Raw genomic sequence first — 22943 nt, forward strand, 5'->3', positions numbered from 1 at the left:
TGGGTGGAAGCTGCCAGTGTGGCAGTGGGAGATTGGACCATGGGATGGACTGGTGGGTTATGGGGGGCAAGATCTTGGACTTTCAACTGGGTGGGTTTTTCAGATTCGGGTTTCCCCAGATGTGCCAACGTGGCTCTCTTCATCAATTGGAACTTTGAGCAATACTTTGCATCGGACTCTGGTTTAATTTTGGATGCTATTTGGAACCCTGACAACACCCGTAACAAGGATTAGAAAACAAACAGAGATGGTCCTTGATTTACAACCATTCATTTAGTGGCCATTCAAAGTTACATCAGTGAAAGAAATAACTTACGACCTTTTTCACACTTCCGACCATTGAAGCATCCCCCCATAGTCACATGATCAAAATTTGGACATGACACCTGGCATGTATTTATGACGGTTGGGTCACATGATCCCCTTTTGCGACCTTCCCAGCCTGTTTCAGGCCATGGGGCTTCCCCAAAAAGCATGAAGCGGAAGGCAGAGAGTCTCTGAGATTCAGGGACAGATCTTCACACTCCTGAAACGAATCTAATGGCCAACCTAACAAATGGTCTCCTGCAAACTCCACTCCCCTGTTGCTCCTTTTATTCCCTCTGGGAGGGGCCATTCACCGTCCACCTGTGGCTTTACTCCCCTGTCGACCCCTGTCCTTTAGCTGTTCCCTTCGTCTGGCAACTCTGCTCATGCACACACTGGGAACAGGCTCCAGCTGTTCATCTGCCCCACTGATCTCCGACTCTGAAGGCAGCTGATAACTGCCAGGCGGCCCTGGCCCCCTCTCTGCCTCCGACACAGAGCCCTCACCAGAGCCTTCCCCAGACTCCAGGGCTGGCTCATCTTCCTCCCCAGCCTCCTCACTGTCCGACTCTGCTGCCAGCTCCACTGGCCGGCCACAACAGGAAGCCAGATTCACTTAACAACCGTGTTATTAACTTAACAACTGCCGTGATTCATGTAACTGTGGCAACAACAGTCATAAAATGGGGCAAACTTGACTTAACAACCGTCTCGCCTAGCGCCATGTTGGCCCGAATTGTGGTTCCTAAGTTGTACTGTGCTAGCAATCTTCTCTAGGCTGGTGTTCTCTGAATGGAGTGGACTACAACTCATATGATCCGTCTGCCAGCACCAGAGCGAGGGGTTCGGTTGGGAAGAAAGTCTTGGGGTAAAGAGCAAAAGGGGGCAACTCTGGGGCTTTGCTGTGTGACTGATGAGATGAGGAGGGAACGGGGAAGGAAGGAGGAGGAATCAGACAGGAAGTCCTCAGGATCAGTCGCTTCAAAGTTACCACGGATGCAAGCATGAAACGCTCTAATCTTGGCTATTGATTTGGAACTGGGAGTGTGCTTCCATGTGGCACTTCTGCGCATGGCAAAGGAAAAGGGGGAAAGTGGGGGGGAAAGGAGATAAAGGGCAGCGGGTAAATCAGGGTGCTAGTCCTCATGAAATATTGGGAGGGGGGGCGTGGTTTGGGGCTACAAATTACCCCCTTTTGCGGTAGCCTTTCGTTACTTCTAATAAGCAACAGAGTCTTCTCAGATTAACAGAGTTGGAAGGGAACTTGAAGGTCATCTAGCCCAAGCACCATTTCAGTCAGAGAGGGCAGCCCGGTTCAGAATACCAACGGATTCCCCCAAAGTTCTGGTGGCTCCTGTGCTCTCATAGCTTCACTTAACGACTGCGGTTGTTAGAACAATGCAAAAAGAAGAAGAAAAAGTAAAATTGAGCACGATGACCCACTTAATGACTGCGGGGGGGCTCAATTATGGTCGTACGTCGAGGACTACCTGGGCTGCAAATACAGAACGTTGGACAGTGACACCTCTGCTCTCCCCTCCGTGACGGAAGACGACTTCCCACCTTGTGGATCCAGGCCGAGGCAGCTGTGGCAGGCAACAGCACCGACTGCCCGGCCCCCCTCCCCTCCCAGACAGCCCCCCCCCTCCCCAATCTCCTCCAGCCGGGCCTCTCCCACCTACCGTGCAGAGGAGCACAGCGTTCTCAGCCGGGTTGTAGGACATGTTGAAGACGGGAAACTTGGAGCCGCTGCGGGGAGAGAGAGAGAGAGAGAGAGAGAGAGAGAGGGAGGGAGGGAGGGAGGGAGGGAGAGAGAGAGAGAGAGAGAGAGAAAGGTCAGGAGTGGGGCTGGCTCTGAGTGGGTGCCCAGGCCTTGAGACGCCAAGTTAGAACTGAATAGACACAGTGGTTCCCAAACTTGGCAACTTTAAGACTTGTGGACTTGAACTCCCAGAATTCTCCAGCCAGCTCTGCAGAGCTGGCTGGAGAATTCTGGGAGTTGAAGTCCACAAGTCTTAAAGTTGCCAAGTTTGGGAACCACTGGAATAGAGTAACTGTCAGCCATCTTTTTCTTTTGGACATTAGGACATTGCCAGACTTTCTATTATTCTACTATGCCTTTTCTATGGTGGGAAAACGGGATTGTATGGAGTTAGATGCTATGTAGCCATAACAACATTCTTTCTAGAAAGCCAAGGTCATCCTTTGTCTCTGCACTTCTGCACCTGAATGGAACTGGATGGGTGGAAGCTGCCAGCATGGCAGTGGGAGATGGGACCATGGGATGGACTGGTGGGTGTGGGGGGAGAGATCTTGAACTTTCAACTGGGTGGGGAAAACCGGGAAGCTTTCAGATTCGGGTTTTCCCAGATGTGCCAACATGGCTCTGTTCATAAATTGGAGCAATACTTTGCCTCGGACTCTGATTTACTTTTGGATGCTATTTGGAAGCCTGACAGTAACACAGTTAGAATGAACTCAGAGGTCATCTAGCCCAACCCCCTGCACAAGCAGGAGACCCTATACCTTTCCAGACAAGTGGCTGTCCAATCTCTTCTTAAAACCTCCCGTGTTGGAGCACCCACAAGTTCCGGTGGCAAGCTGTTCCAATGGTTAATTTTTCTAACTGTCAGGAAATCCCTCCTTCAGGTTGCTTCTATCCTTGATCTGTTTCCACCCTTTGATCTCCCTTCTTTGTGGCAACCCCTGAAATATCCTCAAAGGGGGGCCCAAAATCTCCTATCCCCGGAACCAGCTGCAAATGGCAAGTGATGAGTGCAGGAAACCTCCCTGACACACTGACCACAATCCTTCCAGAATCCGAGGAACTGGAGACTTTCTGCAAAGTGAATCACAACAGCAGACCTCAAACACTGCCTCAAACTTTCAACTTTGCTGTTGTTTAAGCAGAAAACTATTTTTCCTTTTATAAAGGTAATGTCCGACAGGCCAATTGGTTGCCAACAGATATAGAAGCGTATAAATATTGGACTTGCTTTTCTAAGGGGGGGGGGGAGCTATTATTATTGGTCTTTGGTTCTTTTCAATTCACTTTAAAAAAAAAAAAGTTTTATTAATTTTCTACTGCTACATTTATTTAGTGCTTAATAAGCATCATGTTGTCTGGATTATTTTGTTGTTTACCAGGACACAAATTATATCCCTAATCTTTAACCTTTTTTTTCCAGCTATTGATTCAATTCACTTTTTAAAAATAAAGTTTTATTAATTTTCTACTGTTACATTTATTTAATGCTTAATAAGCATCACGTTGTCTGGATTATTTTGTTGTTTACCAGTACAAATTATATCCCTGATCTTTAACCTTTTTTTTCCAGCTATTGATTCAATTCACTTTTTAAAAATAAGTTTTATTAATTTTCTACTGTTACATTTAGTGCTTAATAAGCATCATGTTGTCTGGATTATTTTGTTGTTTACCAGTACAAATTATATCCCTAATCTTTAACCTTTTTTTTCCAGCCATTGATTCAATTCACTTTTTAAAAATAAAGTTTTATTAATTTTCTACTGTTACATTTATTTAGTGCTTCATAAACATCATGTTGTCTGGGTTATTTTGTTGTTTACCAATACAAATTATATCCCTAATCTTTAACCTTTTTTTCCCCCCAGCCATTGATTCAATTCACTTTTTAAAAATGTTCTTGCCTAGTTTTGTTTTGCCTCTGTTAAATTATTTTTTTTCCCCTTTTGGAGTTGGTATTTTAATACTCTGAATAAAATTTAAAAAAGAATGATAAAGAGAAATGATCCGACGAATCGTCTCCCACTAAGAGGATTTGCCCCCACCCACCCACCCCACCAAAGGAAGAGGCCTGCAGTGGATCCCCCTCAAATCAAGGGATTCCGGCTGGTGGGATCAGAAGAGATTTTTCTGCCATGCTCGCACCCTCTGGAACATGGGGGGGGGGGGAGATCTGCCCCCACGTCTTGGCCTTCCAGAACGGCCCACATATCCAGCTGTGCCAGCTGGCCTGAGGTCACGATGGGGAGGTGTCAGTCTGGAGATGATTAATGGACAAACAACACACACAGATACCACCACCACCACCACCGGGCAGAATGCTCCCTTCCTGCCCATCTTTTGTCAATTTTAGCTACTTAATCTTTATGGTTTTTAATGTTTAAAATGTTTCATTTTGTTGTTTTTAATTTGTGAGCAGCCTAGAATCGCTTCTAGGCGAGAAGGGCAGCATGAAAGTTTAATAAGCAGAGAAGTCGTAAATCTGGGCTCTCGTCTCCCAAAGACGCCCGGAGGATTAAAGGGGACCCACCACCCAAACAGAACGCTGGGAAGGAAAGGGGGAAGCCCCCCGTGGGCTGAACACTCGCTCCAGAAAGAGCAATGCCTCCTTGGCCGGGGAAGAGGACGGGGGGCACGGAGCCAGGCCGGAGCCTCAGCTGGGGTCCCATCTGGCTACTCAGAGCCGCTTAAGCATCTGCTACTCCTGTAGTCTGGCTCACTCATCGCCTTTCAGCTGCCTCTGTCCTCTGGAGGTTTCTACGGCAATCCAGGGAGGAGGAAAAGGTTCAGGGGGAAATATAGATCTCCTCTTCCGTGAATAGGCGGGGAGACAGAGTGTGTGTTTGTGTGTGTTTTCGTAGATTTTCACGGGTGCAGGTATGGTGGTCTTGTTCTATTCGGGTTTTTTCCCGTGTAAGATTGAGATTGTCTTGGCAACGTTTCAGCGAGGTCTCACTCCCCATCTTCAGGCTGGGGTCTTCAGCTTAAAGTGTGGCTGGAGCTGCCGTCTTTCTATAAATCTTGGTGGGGGAGTGCTGGCTTTGTTTCAGTAAGTGGATTGATTGGTTGTGTGGTTGTATCATGATTGGTAGATTGGTGCTGGCTGTGTGTCCATTGTTGTTTCGTGTTGTAACGGCATGGGTGGTGGGTGGGGCTCGTTTGTTGACTATGGCTGGTTTCCAGATGTCGTGAGGATACCTCCCGCCTACTAGACATCTGGGGGCGGTGCTCATCTCCGTTTCAAAGCCGAAGAGTCAGCGCTGTCCGAAGACGTCTCCACTGTCATATGGCCGGCATGACTCAATGGCAAAGGAGCACGGAACGCTGTTCCCTTCCCACCAAAGGTGGCTCCTGTTTTTCTACTTGCATTTTTTTACGTGCTTTCGAACTGCTATTGGCAGAAGCTGGGACAAGTCCCGGGAGCTCACTCCGTTATGCGGTGCTAGGGATACGAACCGCTGAACTGCCGATTTTGATCGACAAGCTCAGCGTCTTGGCCATGGAGCCACTGCGTCCTTGTGTGGGTGTGTGTGTACATATACACAGACACAGACACAGACACAGACACAGACACAGAGACACACAAATCACTGCTTCCCCGTTTTTTACGGAAGAAAGTTTTCCCCCTAAATTAGGAAATAGAAATTCTGGAGTTTTTGTGTGGATTTTCCAGATATTTCTGATGAATAGCGGGAAGGGAAAAGCATTCGCTGGCTGGGGAATTCTGGGAGTTGAAGTCCAGACATCTTCAAGTTGCCAAGGTTGAGAAACACTGGTCTAGGGTCTCCTGCTTGAGCAGGGAACTGGACTAGAAGACCTCCAAGATCCCTTCCAGATTCTATTCCATTCCATCCCAATTCCTATTCTATTCTAATTCTATTCCCATTCCTATTCCATTCCATTTCCTATTCCATTCCTATTCCATATTTTTATTCTACTCTACTCATCGAGGCAGGTGGATGGTCCCAAGCAGGTGCAAAGCGTGGAAGAGGAAGGGCTGAAAAGGCCCAGAGACACTTAGAGGGGGGGTGAGGATGTGTGTCAGGGAGCCCCCCCTCCTGTGTCCTAAAGGGAGGGAGGAAAGAGGCCCCTCCCCCTCTCACCTTCTCAACTGCATTACAGCCACATCTTTGGAGCTGTTGAAGTCCAGCTGGCGGAGGAAGCGGTCCTTGACGTAGTAGAGCATGTTGCCGTGCACGGCGTAAGCCGGCCTCTCGCGCTCCAGCTTGAAGACGATCATCCCTCCGTCGTGACCTGGAGAACAGAGGAGAACATCCAGAAGGGCACCCGGCTGATGGGAGTGAACGCAACGGGCTTCCTTGACCCCCTTCGGCCAGGGATGCTCTCTTGAGCTTGGCTCTCCTCTTGCAGGCGTTTCATTAGCCAAACTAGGTAACGTCATCAGTGTGGAAGGGAATGGGATTTGCAGGGAGGAGGAAGAGGAGGAGGAGGACTCTGAGCTCTCTGAGCTCTTGCAGACCTTTCATTACCCAAACCAGGTATAACTCCTACGTGCCAGGAGGAAACAGGCATTGGTCTCTGACAATCCAGCAGTAAACCCTTTCCCAATCAAAGAACTACCAATAAAATAGAATATCTATCTCCATCTCTTTCTTATCTCTATCTATCTATCTATCTATCTATCTATCTATCTATCTATCTATCTATCTATCTCTATATCCCTATCTATCTATCTATCCATCTATCTCTATATCTATCTATCTATCTATCTATCTATCTATCTATCTATCTATCTATCATCTATCTATCTATCTCTATATCCCTATCTATCTATCTATCTATCTATCTATCTATCTATCTATCTATCTATCTATCTATCCATCTATCTCTATATCTATCTCTATCTATCTATCTATCTATCTATCTATCTATCTATCTATCTATCTATCCATCTATCTCTATATCTCCATCTATCAATCTATCCATCTATCTCTATATCTATCTATCTATCTATCTATCTATCTATCTATCTATCTATCTATCTATCATCTATCTATCTATCTATCCATCTATCTCTATATCTATCTATCTATCTATCTATCTATCTATCTATCTATCTATCTATCTATCTATCTATCATCTATCTATCTATCTATCTATCATCTATCTATCTATCTATCTATCTATCTCAATCTCTTTCCTATCTATCTATCTATCTATCTATCTATCTATCTATCTATCTATCTATCTATCTATCTCTGTCTATCTATCTATCTATCTATCTATCTATCTATCTATCTATCTATCTATCTCCATCTCTTTCCTATCTATCATCTATCTATCTATCTATCTATCTATCTATCTATCTATCTATCTATCTATCTATCTATCTATCTATCTATCTATCTATCATCTATCTATCTATCTATCTATCTATCTATCTCCATCTCTTTCCTATCTATCTATCTATCTATCTATCTATCTATCTATCTATCTATCTATCTATCTATCTATCTATCTACCTACCTACCTACCTACCTACCTACCTACCTACCTACCTACCTACCTACCTACCTAGATAGATAGATAGATAGATAGATAGATAGATAGATAGATAGATAGATAGATAGATAGATAGATAGCTGTTTGTGTGTGTGTATGTATGTTCCAGCATAACTCTAGAACGCCTCCAGCAATTTCAACCAAACTTAGTACACAGATGACTTACTGTCTGGAAACAAACACTGTGGGGGTAAGACAGCCCTAACACCCCTCGTGTGTGTGTGTGTGTGTGTGTGTGTGTGTTCTGTTAAGATACAGTCTGTTGTGCCTTAAATGGCTTCTACTGTACTGCCTTAAAATAGCTTCTACTGTGCAGCCCAGTGGAGTGGTAATGGCTTCACAGTCCTCCACCAGGGGGCTCCCTCTGGTAAGGGGGAAAATCCAATGTTAGAAATTACGTTTGGTCTGGACATTTTCCCCCTATAACGCCGGGTTATTGACAGCCCAGCCAGCCCAACCAAGGAACCACAAGAAGAAAACAACCCACACTGACAGGGCAGAGGGGAAGCCCCTCTCCTTTCTAGCACTGATGATGTTACCTAGTTGGGTAATGAAACGTCTGCAAGGAAATTAACCAAGGACCCCAAAGTCCTCCTCCTCCTCCTCCTCAGGTAGTCCTCAATTTACCACCACAATTGTGCAGGAACATTTGCTGTTCAGCTGTATGGTCATTATGTGGCCACACCTGAGTTTACAGCCTTTTTTTTTGCCAGTGTTGTAAAATGAGACGTGTGACCTCAATTTGCAATCTTGTTGTTTTTTTCCCCAGTGTCCTCATTGACGTCAGTTGGCTGGGAAGGTTACGAATGACGGTCACAGGACCTGGGACGCTGCAACCGTCACAAACGTGAGGCGGTTGCTAGGCACCAGGTCATAAGTGCATGTTCCAGTCATTCAGCAGTACACTAAACACATGGTCACAAGTCGAGGACTTCAGTCATGTGGGGATCAGGTGTGGCAAACTCCCCGGGATTAACCTTTCAGGCCACCCCCCCTCCCCTTGAAATCTTTCGGCCCCACCTGAGGGGCCCCCAGAGTTCCTTTACCTGCCGCGAAAAGGTTGAGATTCGGATGAGCCGCCAGCACCCAGAAGCGGTCGTGATCCCTGCGGAAGGTTTGAACGCCCGTGCTGGGGAGGGAGGGAGGGAAGCAGAGAGAAAAAGACGCAGGAAGTCAATTCTTTTGGCCTGGGACAGTGTTTCTCAACCTTGTCAACTTGAAGATGTCTGGACTTCAACTCCCAGAGTTCCCCAGCCAATTCCCCTTGGGATTTAGGGATGGATAAAAGAAGATGAACCAAAAACAAAAGGGGGGGGGGCACAGAGCACACATTAACATCTCCAGATCTGTGGGAGAATGATTGCATCCGTCAACAAAGTCAACGAAGCTCAGGGTTCAAGGGCTGAAAACTTGTCACCTTCAAAGCCCTTCATGGTATTGGATCTGGGTACTTGAGAGATCGCCTACTGCCAATTACCTCCACTAGGCCAATAAGATCCCATAGATTAGGCCTCCTCCGAATCCCATCAGCTGGTCAATGTCGACTGGCAACTACCCGGAGGAGAGCCTTCTCGGTGGCTGCTCCGACCCTCTGGAACGAGCTCCCCGTGGAGATTCTACCCTCACCACCCTCCAGACCTTCCGCACAGCCCTTAAAACCTGGTTGTCCCGACAGGCCTGGGGCTAAAGACTTTAACCCCACCCGAATAGTATGACTGTTGCGCTTTTTAATGATGTATTTCTCTATGTGTGTACCTTGTTTTGTTCTTCCCTCCCCCCTGGATTGTGAGCCGCCCTGAGTCCCCCAGGAAAAGGGCGGCATATAAATAAATAATAAAGTAAATAAAGTAAACTGATCCTGATCAAGAGTTTCTCAAATTCGGCACCCAAAGTCACCCAGTCGGCTTTCAGGCCTAAGGTGGGACTAGAAGTCTCTGTCTCCTGGTGGGCCTGCAGCCATCTTTTCTTTGGGGGCTCTTTGGCCTGCCCCACTTTCTATATTCTACTATGCCTTTTTTCTATGGTGGGAAAATGGGATTGTATGGAGTTAGATGATACGTAGGCATAACAACATTCTTCTTAGAAACTCAAGGTCATCCATTGTGTTTGCACCTCTGCGCCTGACCGGAACTGGATGGGTGGAAGCTTCCAGTGTGGCAGTGGGAGATGGGACCATGGGATGGACTGGTGGGTTATGGGGCCAAGATCTTGAACTTTCAACTGGGTGGGGGGAAACCGGGAAGCTTTCAGATTCGGTTTTCTCAGATGTGCCAACGCGGCTCTCTTCATCAATTGGAACTTTGAGGAATCCTTTGCCTTGGACTCTGATTTAATTTTGGATGCTATTTGGAACCTTGACACAGGCTCCTACCCTGGGCTGTGCCTCTTTTGCCTCCACCTCAGCCCATTCGCAGCCAGATTTCCTCCTCTGCTAGCCCTCCCCCGGCAATCCCCCTTTGGCCTCGGCCATTGGCCGAGACACCGTTTGTCCCGGGAGTTTCACTCCATGGGATGAAAAGCTGCCAGCCAATTGAGTGGCGGGGTGGCAACGACAGGGCTGGGAGAGGCGGCGGCGAGGGGGGCTGGAATTGCTGACAGGTTACAGAAGAGACCGGGGGGGGGGGGGGGGGGCAGGCAGGCAAACTGGTGCTAAGGGGGGGGCAAGGGAGTGCGCACGATGGGTGGGGTCAGCCCAACTGCTGTTAGGGATCATCCAGTGGGGAGGCAATAGGCCGAGCCGAGGCCAAGGAGACACCCGGGACTTTCATGGCCGAGCAGAACTAGAATTCACAGTCTCCTAGTGACTTCCTGGAGAGTGGCCCAAAGTCACCTAGCCAGCTGTCATGGCCAACAGGACTGCAACTCACTGTCTCCTGGTTTGAGAGGCTCAAAGTTACCCAGCCACCTTTCAGGCTTAAGGCAGGGCTAGAACTCACTGTCTCCTAGTTCCAGGCTAGCACCTTAACCACTTCCCCATTCACTACCACCCAATCACTGCTTCAGCTGAGCTGCCAAGAGCTTTTCTGCCAAGTCCACCTGTAAGTCCCAAGGAGGCCAGAAGCTTGGGATCCCGTGGGGTGGGGTGGGGCCCAGGTCCAAAGGATGCTTACCCGCTTGGACATATCCCAGACTCGGATGCTCTTGTCCTCCGAATTGCTCAGGATGAGCTCCTGCGAGGATGGAAGACGGCGCAGGAGACGTTGTTGTAATGGCCGCGGCAGGTGTCCACCTCCCAGGCTTTGGATTCTGGTGGGGGGGAGGGAGGCACAGCAGTCGGCGGTCAGTGGACAGAGTGAAGGGAAAGGCAAAGAGGGGCAGTGTTGCCCAGCGGTTGGCAAGCTGGGTCGGACCGTGCTGGATGTGAATCCACCTCCTGCCTTGCCCGCTGCTCCTGCAGGACTTCCCCATCCCATAAAACAAGGGGTCTCCAACCTTGGCAACTTTTAAGCCTTGGAGGACTTCAACCCCCCAGAATTCCCCAGCCAGCTTCTTCCTCTTCCTTGCTTGCATTTTGGTTTTGTGATGTGTTGTATACAAAAGCAAATAAATGGGTGTTATATATGAACATGGTGGCTGTGTCTATAAAAGTAAATGACGGCTGTATGAGGTGTCACTGATGGACTGAAGGGTGCATTCCTAAAAGTTGCACGTGGGATGTGGTATTTGTGTCTCTCTGTGTGAGAGACGGAGGGAGGAGGGGAGAGAAATTGCTTTTTTGAGTCCCTTTCGGGGAAAAGGGCGGCATACCAAATTTAATAAATTCAATTCAATTAATAAATTCAATTTTTTCTGTTTAATCAGCTTTGATCAGATAAGCTGGTCTGGAAACAGTGGAAATTATAGTCCAATGCATACAGATGTTTGGGAAGAGGAAAAGGCCCTTCTCAGTCTCAACTTTGGAAGACTCAACATCTTAGCCTCTTGGTCTCTCTCTTGCAAAAAAAACAAGGGGGGGGGCTTTGCTTGCTGGGGAATTCTGGGAGTTGAAGTCCACCAAGGCTTAAAGTTGCCCCGGCATAAAGGATGAATTCCAGGCAGAGTTCCTTCCCTCCATGCTTTCAATTTCAGTAGAGGTGATCCTCAACTTATCACTATTTGAAGTTACGACGGCAGAGAAAAGGGACTTAGGACTAGTCCTCACGTGACCCTTACAGCAACCCACCCCCCAGCCACACTATCTGTTGTGGCCCGCCAGTGGCCAACGGAGCTGGCATCAGATTCGGACAATGAAGAGGTTGGGGAGGAACCTGGGCCAGTCCTGGAGTCTGGGGAAGGCTCTGAGGAGGGCTCTGTGTCGGAGGTAGAGAGGGGGCTCAGGGCCGTCTGACGGTTATCAGCTGCCTTCGGAGTCGGACATCAATGGGGCAGAAGAAGAACAGCTGGAGCCTGTTCCCAGTGTGCCCATGTGCAGAGTGTCCAGATGAAGGGAAGAGCTAAAGAACAGGGGTCGACTTGGGAGTAAGGCCACAGGTGGACGATGAGGGAATAGAGGGAATAAAAGAGGAGCGAAAGGGGAGTGGAGTTTGCAGGAGACCATTAGTTCACTTCATTGGTTCGTGACTCTCCGAGACTCCTGGCCAAGTTCTGGAGAGATCGGCCTGTCGGCTCTCCAAGCCAGATAAGGGTCTGTGACTGTAAATCCTCCCTCAAAAGACTTTGCTGGATGTGAATGAGCAGAATTCACAGTCAATTAATAGAAGGAGGTTTTTTTGGAACAAGGAGTTTGCTTCAGGCTCTCGGGAAGCCTCCATCAGAACACGGTCAAAATTGGAGCCCTCCGTATGTTTACAACCGAGGCACTGCCCTGTGGTCACGCGATCACCATCTGCAGCCTTCCTAGACGGCCTCCAGCCAGCCAAGTCAACAGAGGAAGCAGAGTTCGCTTAACGACCATCCGATTCACTGCGCCAAAAAGGGCCGTAATGTGGAGCAAATCTCAGCAGCAATGGGAATTGGGAGCTCCATGGCGGCCGTAAGTCGAGGACGGCCTGTAGCACAATCTGAAGCCCCTCACTGGTTCCCACCTTGACTTACAACCACAACCCAAAAGATTGCACAAGATTTTACCACCCGCTTTGCTGCAGTCGTTAAGCAGATCACCCCGGTGAACCAGGCATCCTGGGACCACAACCGGCGACCTTCCCCATGGAGATTGCTTGCTGGAAGCCAGCTTGAAGCTCGCAGACAACAACTACATAACCTCGGGGCAGTCATAAGTGTGAGGACCAATCCGTAAGCCACGTTTTCCCGTGCCGTTGTAACGTCAAACTTTCGCTGGGCAAACATTCTGAAGTCGAAGGAGATTCAGAAGCTTTTGGGGAGTGGAAAGCTAATTTTGCAGCGTCTGTATTTCTCCCCCCTGACACCAGAGCAGGTTTGCTCTGCAGCAGCTGAGCCCCCCCCCCCATCCTCCTCCTCCTCCCTCCTCACGCAGGCCACGGCCGAATGCCCAAATCCCCAGAATCTCTTGAGACTGAAAGGAGGCAAGAGCCTAGCTGAGTGGGCGAAGGGCAGCCGTGCCCACCCATCTGGAGCCTCACCTTCTGCACTTTGCAAAAAGAAAAGGTGGGGGAGGGGGGAGAGGGGTTTACCGTTCATCCTCCAAATCTTGACTTGCCGGTCATCGGCCCCCGAGACAATGAGGGGCATGGTGGGGTGGAAAGCTGCCCAGTTGACCCCACGATCGTGTCCCTAAAACACACACAGACACAAAGAGAAGGAGAGCTTCAAAAGAAGAAGGGTGTTGGATTGGGGAGCAGGTCTTGTAAACAAAGCTGCGTACGATCTGCGGTTTCTCCAGGCCGGCTGGAGAATTCGGCCAAAAACCTTCAAATGGCCGTTGTTGGATACCCCCTGGTCTAAGACCCTGAGTTCATCTTCTCTTCCCAAAAGGCCAGATGTGCAGATGCCATCCTACAAAACAGGCCCGCAACACAGCTGGCTTCTTTGAGGCCACTCCTAACGCCAATCACTCAAAAAAACACTGGCCAATGATTCGTTTTATTCCCCAACTAGCCGATAAGCTGGCGTTGCCCAAGTATTTTTTAGGGGGAAATGAGGGGAGCCCCCTTGTGGAGCACTCTGAAGCTGTTACCATGTCAACTCCACTGCCCTGTACAGTAGAAGCCATTCTATGGCAGTAGAGTAGAAGCTATTTAAAGGCACAACAGACTATATCTTAACAGAACACACACCGAGGGGTGTTAGGGGCATCTTACTCCAATAGTATTTTTCTCCAGAGAGTAAATCATCTGTGTATCAAGTTTGGTTGAAATTGCTCAACCAAATGCTGGAACATACACTTACACATAGACACCCACACACGGAGCCATTTAGATAGATAGATAGATAGATAGATAGATATAGATAGATGATAGGAAACAGATGGAGATAGATTAGATAGATAGATTAGATAGATAGATAAATAGATAGATATAGCTAGGTAGGTAGGTTGGTAGATGATAAATAGATGATAGATGATAGATAGATAGATAGATAGATAGATAGATAGATAGATAGATAGATAGATAGATATAGACAGACAGACAAACAGACAGACAGAGCTAGATAGATAGGAAAGAGATGGAGATAGATAGATAGATAGATAGATAGATAGATAGATAGATAGATAGATAGATAGGAAGGAAAGACATGGAGACAGATAGATGATAGATAGATAGATAGATAGATAGATAGATAGATAGATAGATAGATAGATAGATAGGAAAGAGATGGAGATAGATTGGATAGATAGACAGACAGATAGATAAGAGATGGAGATAGATAGATTAGATAGATATGGGTAGGTAGGTAGGTGGGTAGGTGGGTAGGTAGGTAGATAGATGATAGATAAATAGATAATACATAGATGATAGATAGATAGATAGATAGATAGATAGATGATAGATAGATAGATAGATAGATAGATATAGATAGATAGATAGATAGATAGATAGATAGATAGATAGATAGGAAAGAGATGGAGATAGATTGGATAGATAGACACAGACAGACAGATAGATAAGAGATGGAGATAGATAGATTAGATAGATATAGCTAGCTAGCTAGGTGGGTAGGTAAATAGATGATAGATAGATGATAGATAGGCAGATGATAGATAGACAGACAGATAATTCTAACAGAAGAGAGCCTTCCTCCTCCTCCTCCTCACTTACCCACCCACCCCCAGCCCCAGAGTACCTCAAGGACATGCTTCACCACAGCGTCCGTGGTGCCAAAAAGGTCCACGCCAGTGATGCCTCGAACCTCGGACTCCACAGCTCCGGGAGATAAATTCTTCTTCCTTAGACCTTGGGGCAGGAGAGGGAATTTGTGGGGCAGAGGAAGTAGAGACCACGTTAATAACTAAAGACGAGAGCAGCGAAGGACGGAAGGAAATGCTCATTTGCTTTCTGAGCCGGGCAGACAATGGAGAAAAGGCATCGCAGGCCGAGTGGCTCTAAGGAAGCTCTGTCCGGGGGGGAAAGGGGGCTCCTAGCGACTCGAGATTCACCAACTCCTGTGACCAGGAAAGGGAAGGCTCAAGTGAGGCTTCATCCCCTGGAGATGAGGCTGAAAAGACGGATAAACGCGGCAGCTGATGGGCCTTGGATGCCCAAGCAACGGAGCTTCCAGCCACGTTTGGACATTGAGAGGGGGAGAGAAAGGACGGGAAGAGTTGACTGTGGGTGAACGTATCAGAGAGGCACTTCCAACAAGGATTCCCAGATCCAGGATCCCCTGGGAAGCGGAGTCAAGGGAGGGGGAACCGCAGAGATACCTGCTCCAGGAGAAACCAAGGCACCAAGTACGCCGTCGGGTAGACGTGAGAGAACTGAGCAACGGATGGGAAATTTCTGAGGTTGCTACGCAAATCAAGAGGGAATGGAGACACGTACAGAATGAACCAGCTCTGGCATGTGGGGAGGGGGTGGGGGGATGAACGAGGAGGGAGAGAGCGGGGAGAGAGAGAGAGAAAGAGGCAGACAGGAGGAGAACGGAGGAATTAGGCAGGCGTGGAGCTGTTAAGATGACCCTCTCCGGTGGTCAAGGGCAGTGTTCTCAACCTTGGCCACTTGAAGATGTCCGGACTTCAACTCCCAGAATTCCCCAGCCAGCGAATGCTGGCTGGGGAATTCTGGGAGTTGAAGTCCGGACATCTTCAAGTGGCCAAGGTTGAGAAACCTTGGTCAAGGGGATGTTAAAAGCGATGCTAAAATCTCAAGGCAAAGCAGGAAGGTTAGAGACCAGACCAAGAGGGTTAGGCCATACACTCACCAGGCACCTGTGGTTATTTGGGGCGTGTCCTCCTAAACCGGGCTGCCCAACCTTGGCCCCTTGGGAGACGCGCTGACTTCAACTCCCAGAATCCCCCCAGCCAGCCAAGCTGGGAGTCGAAGCCCACAAGCCTTCCAAGGAGCCAAAGTTGGGCAAAGGACTCCCCCTCTTTCCCAGCCTAACAGAACAACGATGCCCAGGCCCAGAACTTGAGGACAGAAGCTCCGGTTAAGATGGCAGCCGCAGAGGCCCAGCCGTTTGGTTAGGCAGTAAACCACCCTGCGGGGTTTTTCTTTCACAGCTGGGATGTTATTCATTACACCTCCCTTCCCACTCCCGGGATTAGAAGAATGCAGAGCGTTAAAAAGAGGTTATTTCCCCAATCCTGGAAAGTCACGGTTAGTTTTACAAGCAAAGTTTCATCGCTATGGCCCAATTGTTGCATGCAAAAGCCTCCTGGGAAGCCAGGCCCAAATGGGTTATCGTTGCCGTCTCTCTCAGCAGGAGCTTACCCCACCCTGAACCTAGGAGTGAAGTGGGGGAGCTGCCAATCTATTCATTAGGAACCTATCAAATTGGCAAGGCTTTGGTGCAATTCCAGCTCTTATCTAGATCCGGAATTACACCCAATAAAAAGCAAAAAAACGGAAACTTCCCAATCTCCAACCAATGCGTCCGGGGACCCCAAACTCCCCCTTCCTCCAGGCCCACCGGAAGGAATGCTACCTAGACATCACATCCCCCCCCTTCCTTGTCTCTACAGCCCTCCCCCCCCCCTCAGTGGCCACCTGAAGTAGCACTAAATTCTTTTACTAGCAAACCTAAAAAGCTTAAGAAGAGACAATAAGGAAATGGCTGCACAAGATGCCATCTTCAGGGCCGACACAGTGATTCCCTTAACAACTGTGGGAAGAAAGGTCGTAAGATGGGGCAAAACCCACTTAACGAATGTTTTACTGAAGAGAAATGTGAGAGCACTGGGGGTTTTTAAGAAAAGACTGGACAGGCCTCTGTCTCGGATTGTCTAAGGCAGTGTTTCTCAACCTTGGCAACTTGAAGATTGCAAATGCTGGCTGGGGAATTCTGGGAGTTGAAGTCCGGACATCTTCAAGTTGCCAAGGTTGAGAAACACTGGTATAGGACCTCCTGCTTGAGCAGGGGGTTGGAGTAGAAGGCCTCTAAGGTCCCTTGCAACTCTTCTGGGTGACCCCCTTCTGGGTAGAATAGAATAAGCTGGAAGGGGTCTTGGAGGTCTTCTAGTCCAGCCCCCTTTAGACAAGTGATTGTTCTAGACCAGTGTTTCTCAACCTTGGCCACTTGAAGATGTCCGGACTTCAACTCCGTTCGCTGGCTGGGGAATTCTGGGAGTTGAAGTCCGGACATCTTCAAGTGGCCAAGGTTGAGAAACACTGATCTATGTACTATCTATCTATCTATCTATCTATCTATCTATCTATCTATCTATCTATCATCCATCTATCCTCTATCCATCCATCCACCATCTACCTACCTACCTACCTATCCTCTATCTATCCATCCATTATCTATCCATCCACTATCTACATCCATCCACCCATTATCTGTCTATCCACCCATTATCTATCTATCTATCTATCTATCTATCTATCTATCTATCTATCTATCTATCTATCTATCTATCTATCTATCATCCATCCATCCATCCATCCATCCATCCATCCATCCATCCATCCATCTCCTATCTACTCTCTCTAACACCTCTCTCTCTCTCTCTCTGTTATCTATGATTTACCATCTATTTCAGTGTTTCTCAACCTTGGCAACTTGAAGATGTCCGGACTTCATGACATTATGGCAACTTTAGGAGTTGACCCACTGAATAGCATGGCCCCCATTGGATCATTTCTTAAAATCCCCTCCTCCTCCTCCAGGGTCCTTTTACAGGCTCCGATAGGGATGGGTTGTGCCCCCCCCCCCCCAAACCTGACCCTGACTTAGCTGAAAAAATACAGGTAGCGTCAACTGACAATCACAATTGGGACTGGAATTTCCATCATAGGTTTTTTGCGGTCGTAAGTCGAGTCATTGCATGAGTTGATCTGATTTTATCACCCTTTTTACTGCCGTCGTTAAGTGAATCACGTGATCGGGACAGACCCAAACAAGGCTTAGCCGAAACGGTGAGGCTTCCAACTTTATTTAAAACTAAGCTGATTTTTCAGGCAAGAGCTTAAAAGCATCATTGTCCCACAGGTGCTTTTTTCAAAAGACGCTTTGTTTTTTCTTGAAGACGTTTCGCTCCTCATCTAAGAAGCTTCTTCGGTTCCAGAAGCTTCGGAACGGGAGAAGTTTCTCGGATGAGAAGCGAAACGGCCTGGATGAGTAGGAACCTCCCAAGACCCGGTTAGAAGAGCCGCTGGGTGGATCCTCTCGGTTGAACCAAGCCGGGTTGCAAAGACAGTGGAAAAAGCATCGGATTCGGCAACTCCAGAAGTGTGGAAAGTTTCCAGGCCTTTGAAGCCATTTCAGGGGGTTTGGGCTCTGCTGAGAGAGAGAGGGGGGCAAAGCTCCCCGCATGGGTGCTGGCGGAGGAAGTGACAACGGACACATGCCAAGCACAGCTTCTTCGCCACCCCCTCCCCTTCCCCCCCCAAACACAGCTGGATCATCTCTGAATGTGTGCCACAAAACTCCAGCAAGCCACTAGGCCAGTGGTTCCCAAAGTTGGCAACTTTAAGGCTTGTGGACTTCAACTCCCAGAATTTTCCAGCAGAGCTGGCTGGAGAATTCTGGGAGTTGAAGTCCACAAGTCTTAAAGTTGCCAACTTTGGGAACCACTGCACTAGGCCAAGAACTGCAGTTGAGAAAGCAGTTCGCTCTCGCTCTCTCTCTCTCTCTCTCACACACACACACGGCTAAATCTCCTTCCCTCTAACTCAGCATGTTCTGACCCAGCTCCCCAAACACGACAAATCCTCTGAAGGTAACTCAAAAGATTCCTTTATTAAGAGCACCAGCAGCCCCCCGTGGAAAGTTTCTCTCTCTAACTCACTGCAGACTAACAAGTCTGTCTTTCCGGGAGATGAATACCGTATTTTTTTTGAAGTATAAGATACACCGGAGTATAAGACGCACCAAGGTTTTGAAGAGGCAAATTAAAAAGGAAGTTTTTGCACTCTGCAAACCTCCCAAAAACAGGCTCACTTACCCCCCCACAAAAAAAGGGCAATGGCTAGCCTTTAGGGGGCTTGCAGAGTGCTCCTGGGGGGTGGGCCCCCCCAAAACAAACAAAAAATGGCCTGTTTTGTGTCAAAACAATTTGCACGCATAGCCTTTAGGAGGCTTATAGAGTGCTCCCGGGGGGCTGGGGGTAAAATTGAGAAAAAAATGGCCCTTTTTTCACTCATTTCTGCCCTCCCCAGCCCCCAGGAGCTCTCTGGAAGTTTTCTACAGGCTCTGCAGGGCCTTTTTGGTGAAGGGGCGGGGTTTCGGGAGGCAAAAGATGCTGTATTCGGTGTATAAGACGCACCCAGATTTTCAGCCTCTTTTTTTAGGGAAAAAGGTGCATCTTATACTCTGAAAAATACGGTAGTTATCTGCCATATCTATCTATCTCTGAGCCCTGCCTTTTATCACTAGCAGCGGTGGCTCTTCCGTCCCAAGGACCGGCTCATAGATTTCCCCTCCTCTCCTCTCCTCTGCCTCCTGCACATTCACGCGTCAGGCACTGGACCCAGCTGTTCCTCCTCTTCCTCATCAGCCACCTGCAGACTGGGGGCGTTTCACTCCCCATCTGAGGGCTGACGGACGGCCAAGGCCTAGGCTCTCTCTCTCTCTCTCTCTGCCAGCCCCATTCTCTCTTCCTCCTCGGAGCTCTACAGGTTGCCCTGATGCTGACCCTGACTCCCACCTCTCCCTCTCCTCCTCTGATTTGGTTGCTGAAGCATTTCCCAAACTTGGCAACTTCAAATCCCAGAATCCTATAGTCTGCAGCAAAACCGTTGAGAATTGTGGGAGTTGAACGCCACCCACCTGGTAATTGCCAAGGTTGGGAGTTCCCACACTTTAGATTCACTCCGTCTCCACAAGACGGCACCACGGCCTAAGTCTGGGGCTGAATACAGAGGAACAGGGATGGAAGGGACCTTGGAGGTCTTCTATCCAAGCCCCTGCTCAAGCAGGAGACCCCATGCCATTCCGGACAAATGAGGAGATCCAACTTCGGAGTACCTTTGGCACGGGGGAAAGGCTCTCCCACCAGACAGAGCCATCTTACATATCACCCAGGACAGTGGAGGGTATTATCTGCATAACCTGGTATTTCGCAAACTTGGGTGGTTTTAAGGTGAGTGGACTTCCAACTCCCAGCATTCGTGCTAGCTGGGGAATTTTGGGAGTTGACATATATTAAAATGGCCACGTTTCCAGAACACTGGTTTAACCAGAATCTATTTCCTGATGGAAAGCTCCAATTACATTTAATACTGCAGAGGGAAAAAACCCAGAGATATTTCTGAAACGTCTGCCGTTTTTCTCTTGCGCTCCAGTCTGCCCACCCTCATTTTTTCACCTTTTTAAACTCCTGTTTGATTCTTCACAAACACACCTTTTTTTTTTTAATCTGTTTCAGATTAAATGAAATCTGTTTCATTGTGAATTGGAGAGAGGTCATCCGACAATCGGTAGGGGAATTTAAATGTTCTCACATTGAGGAGGCTCACCAACCCCTCCCAGAGGGTCAAGGAAGGAGGTTCAGCATAAAACTCTAGCCTCTAAGTCAGTGGTTCCCAAACATGGCAACTTTAAGACTTGTGGACTTCAACTCCCAGAATTCTCCAGCCAGCTCTGCTGGCTGGAGAATTCTGGGAGTTGAAGTCCACAAGTCTTAAAGTTGCCAAGTTTGGGAACCACTGCTCTAAGTTAATGGTGGTGAATCTTCCGGTTTCTGGCATGCACATGTGCAGGGGTCAACTGGTCTTCTGGTTTCTAGCACATATGTGCGACAGCTGGTGTGCCCACAGAGATGACTCTGTATGTCACTTCCGGCACGCATGAATGCCACGGGTTCACAGCTACGGCTCTAGCTAATTCGGGGGCCTTGCTATTCCCATCCCGTCCACCTCTCCTCCCGTTCCTCTTGCGCTCCAGTCTCGCTCTGGTTTCACAGCAACTGCAGTTCTTAGCCGAGCCCGGCTGCTGGATTTCCCCCCCTTGACCTGAGCAGCTCACCAGAAATATCCCAAACTCGCACAGTCTGGTCCAAACTGGCAGACACGACCAGGTCCTCGGATGGATGGAACTGGGCGCACATCACATAATGGTTATGTCCGGTCAACACGCTAGAAAGAAGAAGGAAAATGCAAGAAGAAATTGGAGAAACATCGTCGTGAAGAGCAGGGAAGAGCTGCAGCTCAGGATCGTCCTCTGGTTTCCATCCCTGAGCTTGGTTGGATTCTTGCAGATGCTTCGTTAGCAAAACAGGGTAACGTCACCCATGAAAAGCACCAAGCTCAGGGAGCCCCAAGAACCTCACATCCTTGGGAGCCCCCTTCAAAGCTGCAACTACACCTACAAGGGTCAGATCCCTAAACGGGATACTGCCATTCAGTTGGGAGGAGGGGGGCTTCGGAGTCAAGTGATTGGCAGTGCCCGTGACAACTAATATTTTACAACTGGTTTCCTGGTGCCGAAAGGCTTGAGACCCCATCATCTTTTAAGAGCTGAGGTGGCACAGTGGTTAAATGCAGCACTGCAGGCTACTTCAGCTGACTGCAGTTCTGCAGTTCGGCTGTTCAAATCTCACCGGCTCAGAGTTGACTCAGCCTTCCATCCTTCCGAGGTGGGTAAAATGAGGACCCAGATTGTTGTTGGGGGCGATATGCTGACTCTGTAAACCGCTTAGAGAAGGCTATAAAAACACTATGGAGTGGTATATAAATCTAAGTGCTATTGCTCTTCCTTCCTTCCTCCCTCCCCTCCTCCCTTCCTTCCTTCCCTCCTCCCTCCCTTCTTTCCTCCTTCCCTCAGCCTTCCATCCTTCCGAGGTGGGTAAAATGAGGACCCAGATTGTTGTTGGGGGCAATATGCTGACTCTGTAAACCGCTTAGAGAGGGCTGAAAGCCCTATGAAGCGGTATATAAGCCTAACTATTGCTTTTGGGGAATGTTTATGATGGCCGTGTGGGATGTTTTACTTTAATGTCTAACGGAAGGTAGCCATGGGAATGTATGTTTATTCGGCTCTCAGGACAGTTGATAAAGGAAACATTTTCACACTTGTGTATTAGCTAGAATCTGCATTCTAGCAAAGAGGAGGGGTCACTATCCCTTTAATTCTACTTGCATTGCCTAAAGGGATTCAGACGCTGCTTTGCCTCTAACGGCTTCCATTCTTCTTAATTAAGGGTTCTTAATTAAGAGCCGAGGTGGCGCAGTGGTTAGGGTGCAGTATTGCCACTTCAGCTGACTGTTATCTGCAGTTCGGCGGTTCTAACCTCACCGGCTCAAGGTCGACTCAGCCTTCCATCCTTCCGAGGTGGGTGAAATGAGGACCCGGATTGTTGTTGGGGGCGATATGCTGACTCTGTAAAGCACTTAGAGAGGGCTGAAAGCCCTATGAAGCGGGATATAAGTCTAACTGCTATTGCTATGGCTTTTTGAAATAATCCCTTTCGAGAGTCTTCGCTTTCTTAAGTTAGGAGAGGAGCCCTTACAGCAAGACTCTGAACACTGGAAAGGTGTGTTGGGAAAGCTATGGTGGGAGAGGAACTCCTCATTCACTGACTGGTTGCTAAGCAGTCGGTCAACGTTATGACGGATTATCCCTAGAGCTACTTACGGCAGGTCCCAGAGTTACAATGGCTGTACTCCCCTCCCCCTGGCTCCCACCTCCCAGGCAGTGATGGGACTGCATTTTGGGAGTTTGGCAATTGGCTCTTGGTGTTTGCTTAACTAACCACTACTACAAAAAGGGTTGTAAAATCAAGTGCTATTAGGCAGCGACTTGTTTAATGTCTGCCATGATTTATCCAGTTTTGGTCCCCATGCTATAAAAAAGAGGTTGAGACTCTGGAAAGAGGGCAGAGAAGAGC

The 22943-nt window shown here is 48.3% G+C and overlaps 1 protein-coding gene across 1 annotated transcript in view; it reads right to left on the reverse strand.

Annotated features, from left to right (window-relative positions):
- COPA (COPI coat complex subunit alpha) overlaps positions 1-22943 on the reverse strand; it is a 102763-nt gene that overhangs the window by 37413 nt on the left and 42407 nt on the right. The window contains 2 exon segments of the mRNA XM_032233993.1: positions 1989-2055; positions 6178-6328. Of these exon segments, the coding sequence (XP_032089884.1) occupies positions 1989-2055; positions 6178-6328 (218 nt within the window).

The sequence above is a fragment of the Thamnophis elegans genome, chromosome 17 (assembly GCF_009769535.1).
Source record: "Thamnophis elegans isolate rThaEle1 chromosome 17, rThaEle1.pri, whole genome shotgun sequence".
Taxonomy (NCBI): Eukaryota; Metazoa; Chordata; class Lepidosauria; order Squamata; family Colubridae; genus Thamnophis; species Thamnophis elegans.